This window comes from Python bivittatus, unplaced genomic scaffold, assembly GCF_059951505.1.
Source record: "Python bivittatus isolate LINGU-HERP-01145 unplaced genomic scaffold, Pbiv_v1 ctg000720_np1212, whole genome shotgun sequence".
Lineage (NCBI taxonomy): Eukaryota > Metazoa > Chordata > Lepidosauria > Squamata > Pythonidae > Python > Python bivittatus.
The window spans coordinates 106,017-122,414 of NW_028277104.1; the positions used below are offsets into that span (position 1 = coordinate 106,017).

The window sequence follows — 16,398 nt, forward strand, 5'->3', positions numbered from 1 at the left end:
TTCATCAGCAGTAATTGTTTCCCTTTATTCTATTTTGGTCAGACCCCACCCTGAGGAATGTGTCCGCTTCTGGGAAGCCCATCTTAAGAGTCAGAGGCCCTGGAGCAGGTTCAGAGAAGGGCAACAAAGATAATAGAGATTGAAGGAGCTGCATGTTTAGCCTTGAGGAAAGACGATTAAGGAGGACATAGCAGCATTCTTCAAATATCAAAGGGTGCCGCGTAGAAGATGGTCAACAACTGTCCTCTCTTCAGCGTGCAGGCCATGGAATAATGGATTTAAGTTGCAGGAAGGCAGATTCCCATTGCATGTTAGACAGAACTTCTGAAAAGTAAGAGCAGTTGGAGAAGGGAAGCAGCAAACTGGGTGGGTCCCGGTTCTTGGACATGCATAAAGGGGAAGCTAGAGAGCGCTTCATCCTGGATGCTTTGGTTTCAATTCCTGCCCTGAGCAAGGGGTGGACTCCATGGCCTCCAAGACCCCTTCTGCCTCTGGGCTGCTCTCTGCCATCAGGTTGATGGGAAGGGCTCTCTCCCCGCCCCAGGCATCCAGATGGAGAAGGTCTTTGACTACAGCGAATACTGGGAGGTGGCTCGGGGTCTGTACGCCGCCTTTGACTGCACGGCCACCATGAAGTCGGGCAACGCGGACGTCTATGAGAACGAGATCCCCGGCGGTCAGTACACCAACCTGCACTTTCAGGCCCACAGCATGGGGCTGGGCCACAAGTTCAAAGAGGTGAAGAAAGCCTACGTGGAAGCCAACAAGCTGCTTGGCGACCTCATCAAGGTTAGTTTGCCGGCCCCAGTCCTGCGGCAGTCACGCAGGTCTAAATTACCGGCCGTGAGTCTCATGGCCCACAAAATATTTTCTTAAATTGTTGAAGTTATAGTTACAGATAGGTATTCAAACCAATACAGTCTGCTTTGTTTGGGAAGGGGCATTTTCCAGAATATTTGGAAGTGAAGCTTACCCAGAAACCTTTTGCTAGCTTTTTTCTTTTCCTTCCAGATAACTAAACCTGAGCATTGCATAGTGAGCGGGGGAGAGGGCCAAATTGTTTTGTTAATACCATGTTCAGCAAGCTGCATCGTTGGTTGAAATTTGCCTAGGGCTCCAGGCCTCCTTATTGGTGGCCATTCCCTATTTTAAAGGTCCATAAAGGCCACAGGGAGCTCAGACAGATTTTCTGCGCCGTCCCTTGGGATGGTGACTTTCCTGGCCAAAGCAGTCTATCATGTAGAACCAAAGCTTGTGGGAGTCAGCATCTGATTCTTCTGAGCAGACAGCTTGTCCCAAGAAAAGGCAGTGCCTGCTAAGAACGTTGGATTCCCCACCTCCAGCTTGGCCCTTCCCAAGATGGCAGCATCCTGTCCCCGAAGGATCACTTTTCCTTGTTCTGGCTTTGTGCCTGATGGGAGTTGGAGCTGGAGGCTCTGGGCTCCTTCTAGGGAACTGGGTTGGGGAGAGGAGCCTGAGGCTGGGCTGGGCTGGGCGGAGCTTCTGCCCAAGTGGGCTTGTGTGCCTCTACCGTGACTCCGCTCCTCCTCGGCTGTTGCTCAGGGAGGCTCCTCTTTGCTCCCCCTGTGCAGGTGACGCCCTCTTCGAAGATTGTGGGCGACCTCGCTCAGTTCATGGTCCAGAACAACCTGACGCGGGAAGATGTTGATGCTCAGGCAGACGAGCTCTCCTTTCCCCTCTCCGTGGTGGAGTTCCTGCAAGGCTACATTGGCATCCCCTATGGGGGCTTTCCAGAACCCCTCCGCTCCAAGGTACGAAGAAGGACCCCCCTTGCCCATAGAAATTGTGGGGAGAGTGGAAGGGAGGTAAACCCACAGCCCTCTTGTCTTAGTTTCACACAGAGGATTTATTATTAGGGTTCTGTTTGCTGCATTTGGGGGTTACCTCCACATCAGAGACTTGGAGCACAGTACTCTGCTATTTGCCAACTATTCTCAGAGAGAAATACTGCCAAAGGGTATTCTGTCATGGTTAAACCTTAGGAAAACCAAGGCTTTCAAACACCCTCTGTCCCTCCCGCCACCTTGATTCCTGCTTTGGGGGACTTGAATAGGAGGACAGATGAGTCAGATTTATCCATGAAGAAAGAGGAAGGGATCCCGACTTCCCACTTGGTAGCTCCAGTTTCCCATTCCCTGGATAGGGCCACTTGTGGGGCTGAGTTCTTTGACTTTTCCTAGGTGCTGAAAGATCTGCCCCGCATGGAGGGCCGCCCCGGGGCCTCTCTGCCTCCCCTGGATTTTACACAGCTGGAGCAGGAATTGTGCGAAAAGCATGAAGAGATTACGCCAGAAGATGTCCTCTCTGCCGCCATGTATCCCAAGGTCTTCAATGATTTCAAGGACTTCACAGCCACTTTTGGACCTGTCGAATGTCTCAATACCCGCCTCTTCCTGGAGGGACCCAAGATTGCAGAGGAGTTTGAGGTGAGGTCAGGAGCATGGGAGGCATTCAGATAGCCCTTGCGCCAAAAGACAAGACTGAAGTTTGATAGAAATGCCAGGAGTTCAACCAAGGATGAGCGAAGGAGCTCTCATGCGAGCTGGCAATGAATGGGGGACAAGAATCAGTTTGGGGTTATTCTGCAATTGAAGGAGCACCAGACAGATCTGCTTGACATTTTATTTATTTATTTATTTGTTCGTTCGTTGGTTCGTTCATTCATTCAGTCATTGAATGTATATAGCCACCCATCTCACTATATGTGACTCCTGGTTGCTTGTCTGCATGTCTCACATGCCTTAGATCCAGGTTTGGCCTCTTGGCAGGGATGCTTCGTAGGGATGGGAGAAGCCAAAAGTTGCTCCTGGTTGTGCACTACTCACAGTCCTGTGGTTCCTCCATCCTTATTTTTTTCTTCACTTGCACTCGGTAACTAATGTGACCCATTTCTTTTCTGTATACTTTTTAAAAAAATAAGTAAGATTGAAACCTCTTTACTGATAGGATTATAGAAACAGATAATAACCAACATCCCTTAAAACAGCATGGGGAGAACTGGGAGGAAATTCATTTTTCAAAGCTCTCTAATATCACAGTTGAGGTTAAAATAGAAATAAATAAAAATAACTGGTGAGATTATAGCAGGAGGTCATAGCTCAATGACCCAGAAGCTATAGTAGAGGCAGACGGACTTAGGGACTCTGACAGCCTCTTCCATTTCACAAATTGCAAATAGCACAAAGTGGGAAAGAAATGGAAATTTTGCAGAACTCCTGGCTATAATGGAAAATGGCATTAAAACCACCAGACAGATCTAATGATCTGAGGGCTAGCAGCCCCAAACTTGCCATTTAGTCTTCCCATTTGTTAATCCAGGAGCACAGCAGAGGATGTTTCTGCTTGCACAGTGCTCTGAGCCTTGCACAAGACTTGGTCATCCACAGGCTGTTTTCAAGTAACCCTTGGACCGTAGTGATGCTGCCTTACAGTGCTTGAGTGAGAGCTGCAAAGGAACCATCTGTCACCCTCTTTTCCTTCCCTGATGCCTCACAGGTAGAGCTGGAACGGGGGAAAATCCTGCATATCAAGGCCTTAGCCCTGGGAGACTTAAATCGGACTGGCCAAAGGGAAGTCTTCTTTGAACTGAATGGGCAGCTGCGCTCCATCCTGGTCAAGGACACCAAGGCCATGAAGGTAATGAAAGAGCCTCGAAGTAAGCAAGGAAGAAGAGCACATGGAGATGGGAGAGACAGGGAAGCTACGGCTGGAACCTGACTTCATGGCAGAGTGTAGAGGGGAACTTAATCTAATTAATTCACTCTACGTATGCTTGATTTTGCTTTACAAATCTATCCACCTTCTCCTTTAAAAACTTATGAAATCATAATCCTACTAGTATGAAATACAAATAACCATCACTCACAGATACTGAGTCACTAGGCACTTAAAATATAGTTTTTATTCATAAATGATATTTAGGTTAATTACAAATGCCAATAGCCATAACATGTTCTATTATGACTCTTGTCATCCAATATCGCGTCTTGTTTCCAGCGAGGCCCCTGACTCCACAAGCCACCAAGGAGCTCTCTGGAGGAAACAACCCCTTGGTGCTCTGTGTGGGGTAGGAAGTGATCTAAGGAAGCCATGGGTGCCATCTCTACACTTAACCTTTCCTTTCCTTCCTCCTTGCCAGGAGATGCATTTCCACCCCAAAGCCCTGAAGGACGTCAAAGGCCAAGTGGGGGCTCCCATGCCTGGAAAAGTCATTGACATCAAAGTGCAGGAAGGCGCACTCATTGAGAAGGGACAGCCGCTCTGCGTCTTGAGTGCAATGAAGATGGAAACAGTGGTCAACTCGCCCTTGACAGGCACAGTCAAGAAAATTTATGTCAAGCCAGAGATGAGCTTAGAAGGGGATGATCTGATCCTGGAGATCGATTAGCTCATCTCCCCAGTGACCACAAAAGCCATTGCTTCTTCTGCGGAACCTGTAGGACTGCCAGGAGGGTTACCTGCAAGTTTCACTGCTTTTATCGCTGGACCTCCCTTCCCCTCCCCTCCTCTGCTGAAGTTCCCAAGAGGAGCAGGGGTGGGCTTGAGGAGGGGGGAAAGAAAGAGAATGACCCAGTTGCTTTTCTTCCCCCATGAGGATGGTGACTTAGTCTTGTTTCTCCTTCTGGCAGAGAGAAAAGGAGCCGAGTGAGAAGGGACCTGTTGTCGCCGTGTGCACACAAGCCCCTTTCTCTCTTGCTGCCCTTTTCCTGGAGGCTGTGAACAAGTTTGGTAGAAGAAGGGACAGCTTCTGTCCTGGGCCTGCTTTGTCCTCTGCCCCCAGCTGCCACTTCGCCTGTCTCCTTCCCTGCCTCTCCTTCCTCTGGTCCTCGTGGAGGATAATTTTTGCTTTGATATCAGCTGTCTTTGCGGAAGAGGAGAGGTCCCGCCCCTCCTTCATCCACCTCCTCTCTTCTGTTTCAGTTGCCAAACCGGAGAAGGTTGGTTGTGCCTAAGTTTAAAGCCTGGGCTGCTTCTCTGTGATGTAAAAGCAAGTTAAGCTTAGACTTGAGTGCTGTCTAAAGGCAGTCTGGAGATGGAGGAGCTGTGATCCCTCCTTCCACCACTGGAGGAGGCAGCACAACAAAATCATGATTTTCCTGTTGCCAATTATTGGACCAATAATCTGGGCTGAGCCAGAAGAGCCAGGCCTGAGAATTGTGGATTGATGTAATTATGGGTGGACACACGGGTGAAACAAGGGAAGTGCAAAACTTTTACTTGAAACCCGTGAAAGAAATGAAATGAAATGAAATGAAATGGGTCTGTCTCTTGTATGTGTATTTGTACACATTTCTTAACAGTCATTCGTTCAGCTTCAGCCACCCAGTAATAGGAGGTCTCTTTTATAAACTATATGAAAACAAGCTACAAACAACATAAAAACCAACATGGGAAGAGCTCAGCAGAAAACATAAACTTTAGTAACAGGAATAGTACAAGTAGTCCTTGCTTGATGTACACTGTTTGGCAACCATTCAAAGTTACAATGGTGTACGTACGTACGACCTTCACTGCTGGCTTCTGACAGGCAGAGTCAATGGAGAAGCTGGCAGGAGGTCTCAAACGGCGATCACATGACTGCGGGACACGATTGCGCAGGATTCGCCTAACAGCAGCAATTGAGACTGCCACAACTGCTGTTGTAAGTTGGTGCGGTCAGGTGACATCGCACCTTACGACCACATCACTTAGCAACGGAGCTCCTGGTCCCAATTACTGTCAGTAATTGAGGACTACCTATAATGGCTCTCTATAGCAAATTTTCAACATTCAGCAGCCAAACGGAGAAATACGTGTGATGCCAAATGAGTTAAAGTTAGGGTTAGGGTTATCCTGCAAGTGCCATTCCATGAAGGGAGTGTTCCCTAGACAGAAGCCCCCTTAGGCGGGGAGCTCTAGCAGAGCCTTGGTGATAGGGGAGGCTTGGCCCCCACCCCTCAAGGCAGCAATTCGACTGGGCCCGGAAGTGGATGGGCAGCCAAAGCAGATGTCGGTGTCACACCTAGAGAGTTTATATCGGCAGACAAACAATACAAGCGTGTGTCTGCAGCTGATACACAGAGACCTGGAAGACCCGTGCTTGTGCGGGTTCAGAAAGGGACTGGCGCAGCACGCGTTCAGCCACATATTCCTGCTGGCTGTGCACATATCCCCGCAGAAACCCAAACGGTTTGTGCGGGTTTGCTGGTAAAAGAAGCTGTGAGAAGAGCCCCTTAGTTTCTGATGGAAACGCCCCCACAGGAGAGAGAAGGAAGGGCCACAGGTGCTCAGATGGCATTAAGAGGTAGGGTCTTAATTGACTAAAGGGACTCTGGGAAGAAGAATTGATAGAATTGCGGTAATGGCTGGCAAGTGGAAGGGCCTAGAGAGCTCTGGCTGTTGAAGACCTATGGTTTAATAACGAACAGTGTGCACCGCCGAACCTGGGTTGGACTGGGCAGTGTTTACACCGCTGAAGGCTTGTTAGTGGGGAAATCTGGAGAAGACTGAAGAAGACAGTAGCTTATTCCCAGCTGTTAAGCCCAGGGCTTGGGGTTTTTCCTCTCGACAGATGCCCTTTTCCACTGGGACTAAGGCTGTTGAGAAGACCCAAGCAGCAGCTTTGGCCATCTGAATGTCCACTGAAGACCTGTCCATCTGCAAGGCCAGGACGGATGGCGGGTGGAGGAAGATGAAGGTGGGGCTTGGGCCTTGAGAGACTGAGGACACTACTGTAAGGTGCCCATCAGTAGTCTGAATTTTTTTTTGGTAAAGGAAGTGTTTGTCATTTATTTTTAATATAAGAGATTTACCTAGTCCTCTTTTCTTTGCTGGGGAAGGGTATCTATTTTCTCTTAACTTTCTCCTTAGCCCCCATTCCACCTCCCCTCTGCTGTGATTCTTCAAGCTTCACTGGTTTTCCTGTCCTCTTTGTAGTTGCTAGAAACACAGTCCCATCAACCTCCCCACTTTTCCTCATCCCCTTCTTGAGGGCACCCCCAATTCAACACAGTTTCAATTGAGCCGGCACCGAGTGACTCTTGTCAAGTCATGTTGCTGTGTTGGTAGCAAGAAAAATGGAGAGGCCTGAAAGAAGGCCGATCCTTGTTACAATACCATGCAAGCACAGAAGCTTTGCCCAACAGCTACAGTTCCCAACTACTACTTTAGTGAGGATAGATCACGAAAAAGCAGTAATTGACAGCACAGTGACGGTGAGCCATGGATGGATTTCTCACTGAATGTGGTGGGAACAGAGGAAGGGCATGAAGCTTAGAAATGTTTGACTGCTGGGGCGGGGAGGGAAATTTTCCCCATCATGCACTCCATTTTCCCTGTCAAACGCAACATCCTTGGTGGTAATACATTAATGTTCAGGTCCATACTCTTTTCAGCATCATACAAAGTGCAAACTCTTCAGGTTCTCAGGCAACATATACACATCCCCAACCCAAAGACCTTACTGTCAAAGTAGACACAAATACATTAAACAAACAAGTGGGCATTAAACATTCTTATTCCTGCTCAGTGTTGAACCACTTCCTAAGTATTTCCTTGATTCTTACTCATGCTTTGCTTCCATCCTATACCACTCCTATCACATTCTGCAACCAACGTTGCAGAAAACATTCCATCATATAGGCCTACTCACTTTATCATACACGTTTTTGAAATCAACATTTCTCAGTTACAGAGCAAAACTCTGGTTTCCATATCCTGCCTGGTGTTGTAAAGCCACCCTGCAGTGAAGGCACAATCATGAACAGTTCCTACAAGAAGGAAAGATTATAGGAGAAACCTAAAGAAGCCAACATGGATGCGTATAATAAAGGGAAAGGGACTTTCACCAGAAATGGAAGGAGGGCACATAACCCAAGAATCTCTAGAAACTCTAGGACCTGCATCAGGAAGGCTACAGATCAAAATGAGCCGAGTCTTGCAGGAAACATCAAAAACAACAAAAGAGGCTTTTTGGGGTTCATTAGAAGAAAAAAGGGGAGCCAAAGAGGTGGTAGATCTGTTGCAAGGAGAAAGTGCTAAGAATATAGAACCCCTATTTTACATCTATGTTTGCATCATCATCACCACGCCATCCTATGCCACCGGGGAAGGAGGGAGCAGCAGCTCAGGACAGATGAGGTAAGAGAGCTAATTTAAAGAAATTCAGGTCTCCGGGGCCCGATGAGTTATGCCCCAGGGTCCTGAAGGAACTAGCAGAGATGACCATAGATGATGATCTTTGGATCATTTTGGATGAAGGAGTTGAGAGACATGGATCACATCTGCAGATGACACAAAGTGGAAGAGGTGGCTAATATTTAAGAGAATATTAGAGAAAAGATTCAAAAATATCTAGGCATGCTTGAGCAGTGGGCTGAAATAGAATAGCATCTAACAGGAAGAAATGTAAAGTTCTACATTTAGGTAGGAAAAAGAAAGGTACAAATATAGGTTAAGGGAGACCTGGCTTGGCAGTGGGATTTGCGAAAGGGATCTGGCTGTCCTTGTGACCACAAGTTAAACACCACTGTGATGCAGCTGCCAAAAAGGCAAACACAATCTTGGAGTCCAGATCACAGGAAACATTTATTTATTTGAATTATATGTCCATCCCACATATGTGACTCTGGGTCATACATAAAATAAAATACCATAAAGTAGATAAAAGCAAATAAAATACATAATATAAAATAAAAACACATGGCAGCTGAGCTTCATAAAATAACTTCAACAAAACCAAGAGATGGGCTGTATCACACATCCCCAGGGCTGGGCACAAAACCAAGTTTTTAGGGCCTTGCAAAAGGCCAGCAGGGTGGGGGCTATCCTATCTCAGCCGGAATGATGTTCTGCAGGGTGGGCACCATGGCAGAAAAGGCCCCCCTCCTGGGCCCTGCCAGCTGACACTCCTTAGCTGATGGCACTTGGAGCATGGCCCTCCTGCTGGGTGAGGTGGGACAGGTAGAAACATCTGGGGAGAGGCGGCCCTGTAAGTAGTCCGGTCCTAAGCCATGAAGGGCTTTGAAGGTAACTACAGCACCTTGAACTGCACTCGGAAGCATACGAGAAACCAACACAGCTTGTGGAGTGGTGGTGTCACACGCATGCACCGAAAGCCAACACCACGAACTGCCCGGGCTGCCGCATTATGCTCCAGCTGAAGCTTCCAAGTGCTTTCAAGGACAGCCCCGCTTCACAGTAGTCTAATCTGGAGGTCACGAGGGCATGATTGACCGTGAGCGGTGCCCCCCCAGTCCAGAAATGGGCACAACTGATACACAACCCGAAGCTGTGCAAAGCACCTTCTTGCACCAAAGACGGGGGGGGGGTGTCTGCAAGGTACCTCCAATTTTACACGCCTCAAAGCAGGTCCAGGTTGCTACAAACCGTGGCCCGAGGATGCCTCAGATGCCACTTTCTGAGGACGTGCCACCTTTCCCTCATCCCCAGAGCACCCGCATTGGAGTTTTGCTGCTTCCCTCTCCTCCTCAGGCAGGTCTTGCCAGACGGATGAGTGTCGACTGCTAGGCCCTTTCCCTGGGGGAAGAGACGAAGGGCCTCTGCAGGAGTCCTTTTTAAATCAGTGAGGAAGCTACAGGAAGCTTGCTTTACTCCCAGATAAACCCGGGAGCGCATGACTTGGATGGCAAAGAGGGTTTTTTCAATTCAAAGGGGATTACTCCTTAGCAAGCACATATTTGGGTGGCAGAGTTTAAAGACGCTGCTTGCCTGTATTGCCGTCCTGCCTCGGGCACGTTTCCACGGCTGGAGCCTCTCCTCCACAGATTTTAAGGGGCTTTCGGCAGGGGGTGAGCTGAGTCCTCACCCCCCAGAAACACAGCCCGCTATCGGCTGTCCTTTCAGACACAAGGTTGGCCCTGTTCCAGACAGCGCTATTAAATTCCCGTTGCTGTTGCACTATTTTGAGAGTCCTAATAAAAGGATTGTTCTGTTTGGAGGTGTCTCCTGTGATTAGTTTGGGTCGCTACAGGATTTCTTCCTCAGTTGACATGCCCCGCAAGAAGCGTTACCCCAGACAGCCCCAAGGATACAACACAGAAATGATGCAACAAATATATAACACAATAATGATGCAACACAGAATAATGAGTCAAACTTTGGGCGCTCTGTTGAGTTCGTTTTATTTTTCTGCTTGAAGCAAGTCCAGGCATTCAGGTAGAAAGGCAGAACAGCAAAGCAAGGGAAGGGCTGTGTTTATAGATGCCTGTTAAAGATTCCCACGGGCTCATAATTTGCTTAAATCTGGGATGTGGATTAGCCATTTTCTGGAAGAACTGAAAACTTTACAAGTGTTTTTCAGTGATACTTGGAAGATCATTTAGACATTAACAGCACTTCAGAACTGTTTGATCATCAGGATAAAAGGAAGGACCACGGAGAGCCGAGCCCGTTTAAGTTACTTCCATTTTCTTAAGGTGTTTCCTCCCTGCCCCCCCTCCAGGCATAATGGAAATGTTAAAAGGTTTCTTGGCACTAGCTTTGGGAAGAGAGATTCTGGGCCAGTGAAGAGCCCTTGGGGAAAGGTTAAGGCGAGAGTCCCCAAACGTGGTCCCTGAGAGTTCTGCACGTGGTACTGACAGCATTGTTTAAATGGCAAAATCTCAGAAGCATTTTGCTGCTCTCATGAGATCTTGGATCATTACATTTTTAAAAATTACATGTTATTTAATTTTCATGTCATGGGCACCAATGTGGGGGGAGGGAATGCATGTCACACAGCACCTTCACTGCCGAACGCTAGCTGGGCTGGGGGTCCACAGTGTAGTCCTCTGCCTAAAGGAGAAGGCCGGGAGCCACTCCCATCACATATATGGCGTACCTTCTTCTTTTTCATAGTCGTCGTCTTTTCCATTTCCTTCTTCAGCTGAGCTGACAGGAGGGCTTGTGTCGGTTGGGAGCTCCTTGCAACCCCGTATATGTACGTTATGGATGTTGAAAGCAGGGAAGGCTACCACTTCCAAGAGGCACAAATACTTCTACACGCATAGAAGGAAGAAATAAAACAGAAAAGAGCTTTGCAGATGATGTGCATGGGAGTTGGCCACCTTTTCTAAAATTTCAACCTCCCTCCCCATTCCACATTCCTCTCTCCATTTCCGTAACACCCAAAAGACACTACATTATTCTGTATTTTATGGATGGGTGGGTTGTGCAGACACCATCACTGAGAGGATCTTGACTCAATTTGTCATTCTGGTGCTTTGCTGAACTGCCAATGGTGGGGCCACAGCAGCCAAATGGGGTTAAAGGATTAGTCAGTCTCATCTGCAAAGTGTTCTGGTGGAGAGGATGGAGGCAGCTTCTCCTCAACAGATTGACCATTGGAAGCTGATCGCCATCCTGAATGGCTGCCGAGATCACAGAGAGGCTGGAGAAAGGAGGGGGGCTGCAGGGACCACGGGTGGGACAGCACAGGGTGTGGAGGGCAGGGAACCACCTGCCACCCCGGGGGACTTGCACTGGGAGCCCCTCCATCCTTTTCTTCCTCTGGGGTTCTAAACAAGGGGGAGGGTGCCAGTCAGCGAAGGGCTCCTGGGGGATGTGTGCATGCAGCTGCTGAGCCCCAGAGATGGAAACCCATCCTAAAACACACACACCACGAGAGCCCCAGGAGTAAACCTCCTAGTCTCAGGCAGAGGGTACTGTCTGGCCTGGGAGGTGGGGAGATGGGCAGTACTGAGTGTGTGAGACTAGGCTGAAGCTGCCATAACCTAAAGGTGAAGCAGGCACCTAAGCAGAGAGGACAAAAGCCAGGAATCCTATCTATGAGATCCCTTCAGGGAGGTAGATAAGAAGGAAGCAAGTCCTTAAGGAAAATTAAGGAAAAAACAAAGGACCTGAACCAGAAAGAGGAGGTTGGGCCTGAGCACATGGAAGCCCTCACCCCAATCCCATCCACTTGCAAATCAACCCAGCAAGGACCTTTGGGGATAAAAAGGGATCCAAAAGCCCGCCCACTCGGAGTCGTCTTAATCATCTGAGTCCCAGACTTGGCGCCTTCCCTCCTTCTAGCTAGTGCCTGGCAGCCTAGTTGGGAAGGACATGGGTAAGTGCGTGTGTGTGTATGAGGAGGAGCAAATGCACCTTGCAACCAGTAAAGTTTTGCTGTTACTTTAAATTCACTGGGTCTCCGTGTATTACAAAGAACCTCTTGTGCCTCAGTGTTCGGTTGGAAGCGATTTGTGTGTGTCCCTAATTATCTCCCGGCTGTGTGTCTGTCTGCTCCAGCCGCACCTATCTGGAAAACCCAGGTAGAAAGCAAGGGGGGCTGACAAGATCCACGTGCCTCAACAGGCAGCGAGTGTGTGAGTGAGTGACCATAAGCCGAACCTGGGAGCAGCGTGTGTAACAGGTGAAGGTACAGTTTGGGAGAAGATGTTGCTCTACCTCTCTCCGCTGCACCTGTTCCCACTTTCTAGAGAGCTGGAGAGGCAGGGACCTGCAATTTGGGCCTCTTTACATGAGGAAGATGTTCCACAAAACCTTGTTCCATATTATGTAACCAAAGAAAAATGTTAGTTATCGTCCTGCTCACCGATCAGTGGCTTTGGAGTGGCTACAGCCACGCCTCCATCTCTGCTCAGTTGAAAACTCTCTCTCGGAGCAAGAGGGGTGGAGGGGAGCCTAGTGGGAGGGGGGGAAGCTGAGGGGACGGCCTTTCTGCTCAGAGGGTCTGCACGCACAGATAACACAGAGAATGGACTGTGGACTGGTGGTGTGGCATTGTGGCTGGAGGACAGGAAGACCCAAATCCCACTCCAACATGCTTGGCAAAAAGCCACCTTCCCCATCACCCCCACTGTGGCTGGCTACATCCAGGCCCCCCAGATTTCAGTTGTGATTAGAGCTAGGAATACCTTCATGAAACCCATCCTAAAAAACAGGGAATGAAAGGCCTTTCCTCACCGGTGATCCAGGAACGATCTCACAATTTTTGAGAGTCACGCTTTTCTGCTCCTCGGGGCACTTGGCCTTCACCACCATGGTTCTGAAGTAGTAAATTTTCCCGTGTATATTCTGAAATACAACCAGGGAAATCCTTAGGTGAGTTTCCTATTCCTCCCCTCCTGATCTTTCCTTGCAGAGTGGTTGGCAGGAGGCCATGATCAGCTTGAGGACTTTGCATGGTCAGGTAGACTTGGATGGAGTCCAGAGGCTGTAGCAAGTCTTTTGAATGTTAAAGAATTTACACCAGAATTTCAAAATAACAGGGTTAGCGATGTTTAACTTGCCTCTTTTCATTCAGTTAGATAAAGCAGAACATTTTCCTGTAACAGAGAGGCAAGCAACAGAGTACTTAAAAAAAAAAAGGTATTCCTTTATGACAGAACCAATTCTAAGGAGGGAGAAAACACTGAGTAAGAGGGATTCTGCTGAATGTGAGCAAAAATTACCAGCAAGAGCAGTTTTTATCATAAGGCCACCAACCAAGTGAGCGCCAGCCGGGTCTGGTAGTGGAAGGACACGGCTCTCTACCTGCCCTCAATGATGCTATTAAAGAATGGCAGCAGGATTCATCAAATCCTGGAGTACTTTGGAACACTGGAATTCTTCACAAGGTTAAAAAGACTTTAAAAGACCAAAAGATTTTAAAAGATAAACTCTTAGACATTAAAATACTGCAACTGAGTTCTAGAAGAGGGAAGCTGACTAGAATGAGGAGTACAGGGGGATGTTTGCAATAAAAACTCAGCATGAGCAAAGTCGGAAAGCGTTACCTTGTAGTTCTATAAGCAAACACAAACAGAATGAGAAAAACAATGACCGAAAACAAAAGGAATCTCATCCTGCCACTTTCACCTTACCAACACTGTGATGTCGGTCTTTCCCCCCGGTGCTGGGCGGTAGGTACAATTGTGCTCTTTGCCCAAGTAACTCAGGGCCTCGTGATACAATGTGGTAGCTTGGTAGAGCGCCGCATCGTCCCTCTTCCAAAAGCCGAAGCGCTGGCTGGGTGCCGCGTAAGGCCTCGGCTGCCCATTTCCCTGGCTCGGCTGTCCCAGGAGAAGCAAGGTAGCCAAGGCCACAAGGGCCCACACCCCAGGGGAAGACATCCCTGCTGTTGCCAACGTGGTGGCCAGGACCTGGAGTGCCCCTGGAGGGGCGGCACTGCCCTAAGTAGGACAGCCGCTCTCGGAGAGCCTCCTCTCTTGGCTTGACGACCAAGCGCGGGGTTATTTCCAGGCGAAAGCCTTGTGGCCGCAATCTGGGGACAGCCTGCCACGAGGGCTGTGCCAGAAGAACGTCTGTCCTAAGGAGGACATTTCTGGCAGGAATCCTTTTTCCGCACAAGAGACGTAGACACGAGGCACAATCCTCAGTCTTGCTAGAAATTTCTTGGAAAATAGGGATTCTGATCATGTTTACTAGAAAATGTAACTGGCCCAAACATGGTGAGATTGATTAGGAGGACTGAATCCTGTCGGTACCAGAGGGGGAAAAAACAAACCTGAAAGACGGAGGGATCTTTGGCGAATACTTGCTTGAAGGATGTGAGAATGTTGATGAAACGGGCATCTTAATCCACCCAATGAAAAAAATCTGAAAGAACAATAAATCATAAAATGTATAGGCTGTACACATGGTAATAATCAAGACAAGGGTAGCCATGTCCTTCTAGGCAGACAAGTATTTATTTATATTTATATTCCACTGCAATTGCAAATAGAGTCTCAGTGCTGACAAAAAGACAATAACATAATACACATAATAAAACAAAATACATACACTCAACATACAACGTCTGGTGTCCAAACGCCCTCTGGAAAAGCTCAGTCTTTTTAATATGATTTAATAGATAAAACTGAGATCTCGTTTTGCATAGGTTCAGCGATTTCTGAAAGCAAGAAATCCTGTTAAGGTACCATGTCTAATATTTTTCAAAAGCTATTGTTTCCATAAGATTGCCCTGGCGTCATATATTCTTAGTAGCTTAGACTGGCTCCTAAAAATCAATGCGCTCTTGTTTAAAAGCTGGCAAACTGATTGTTATTCTAGAATTTCATCCAGGATTGACAGCAGCCCGGCTGAATGATCTGTTGTTTTCCTCTTCTCCCTTAAAGACGGGGACACCTATTTTTTTGGTCCTTTGCTTCTTCTCAGAGATTGTTTCAGATCTCGCAGACAGTGATTCTGAAACAAGGTCTTTCAACAGCTCCTTTGCTTCAGAACTTGGCCACACTGATGTTGTTTGGGAATAACTGACTGTACTTTCTGATGAAATGGGAGATGCACATTTTCTTTCGTCCTTTCTTTCTTTTTCCCTAACAGGTACTCCAACAATGAGTATCTACTGTTGGAGTATCTATTCTATTGTGGAGTGATTATTATTCTTTAAAAAGCTACAGTATACAAAAGATTAACGAACAGGGACAGTGCCCTATTAGGACACTGTTCCATAAGGTTAGAAATGAGTGTCTTTGCCAGCTTCAGGTTTTTGCTTTAATTACAGAAAAGCAACTTTAACAGAATTAACTTAGTCCTTCCATAAACATTGATTCCTTCCACACGCCTTCTCTGTCCTGGTGCCAACTCTGTTGGTGTTTTGGAGATTTTCATTTCTATACTTCAGAGAGGGTAACAACCAACAAAGGCATAAAATAAATCAAGGCATCTGTGACAAATATGGATAAGTTTCTCAGTGGGCAGGAAGGGAAACAAACCAAGAATTAGCTGAAGACTTTGCTTGTTTGGCAAGAATAATTATTGCTCATTCTACAAGCTGTAATGAAAATATATCTTGGCTTAACAGGTGAAAAAAAGAACCAGGCCTTTGACTTGGCCTATATCAGTGTGGAGGATCTGTAACCATTCTGAGGAAATTACCTGAGAAGAGGTCATGTAATCTAAGCTGTTCAACCCAGGTTCTGCCAACCACGTCTGCCAGATGTCCGTCAAGCCTTTGCTTGGAGACCTCCAGTGAAGGGGAACTCACATGTCACGCGGCACGCTGGTCCTCTAGCTGACAGCTTGTACAGTGAGGAAATTCCTTTTGACATCTAACCCGAACCTCTTTCAAGTCGTGAAAGATTTTTGTTTTTTGTTTACCTGAGAGGTAAATACTAATACCATGTTGATTGTCTCCATTCTTATTTCTCTAGGTTTGAAGCTTCCAGGCTTCGTAGGCTGGGACGTACACTTGGTCTTCTGAGAATATTTTATGGGAATTTTCCTGAAGCAACCGTTAGGACAGCTTGCCTTGTGAATATGTAACTTCTGCCATGAAAAACCTAACTTTTGCTCCTTCTCTCTCTCATTCTGGGAGAAAGAGCTGTTTATCCCTGAGCACCCTGTTAAGGACCTTCAGCACCAGAGCTCAAGTTCTGTTATATAGAAGCAAAACTTGGTATCACTGACTACTCCAGTGCAATTCAGGAA

At 47.5% G+C, this 16,398-nt stretch overlaps 1 protein-coding gene and 1 long non-coding RNA gene across 2 annotated transcripts in view; one reads left to right on the top strand and one right to left on the bottom strand.

The window, feature by feature from the left end:
• The window catches only part of PC (pyruvate carboxylase), a 99,737-nt gene extending 94,116 nt beyond the window's left edge, over positions 1 to 5,621 (top strand). The window contains exons 17-21 of the mRNA XM_088128611.1: positions 545 to 789; positions 1,593 to 1,772; positions 2,202 to 2,447; positions 3,517 to 3,657; positions 4,160 to 5,621. Of these exons, the coding sequence (XP_087984737.1) occupies positions 545 to 789; positions 1,593 to 1,772; positions 2,202 to 2,447; positions 3,517 to 3,657; positions 4,160 to 4,408 (1,061 nt within the window). The 3' untranslated portion in view covers positions 4,409 to 5,621. The remainder of the gene's footprint in view (positions 1 to 544; positions 790 to 1,592; positions 1,773 to 2,201; positions 2,448 to 3,516; positions 3,658 to 4,159) is intronic.
• Positions 5,622 to 10,124: 4,503 nt separating this feature from the next.
• On the bottom strand, positions 10,125 to 15,876 carry LOC148214091 (uncharacterized). The gene is made up of 4 exons (XR_015793499.1): positions 15,847 to 15,876; positions 14,471 to 14,562; positions 12,928 to 13,038; positions 10,125 to 10,997 (listed from the first exon to the last, which is right to left on the bottom strand). It is a non-coding gene; the product is annotated as an uncharacterized LOC148214091 (long non-coding RNA).
• Between the last annotated feature and the right edge of the window lie 522 nt (positions 15,877 to 16,398).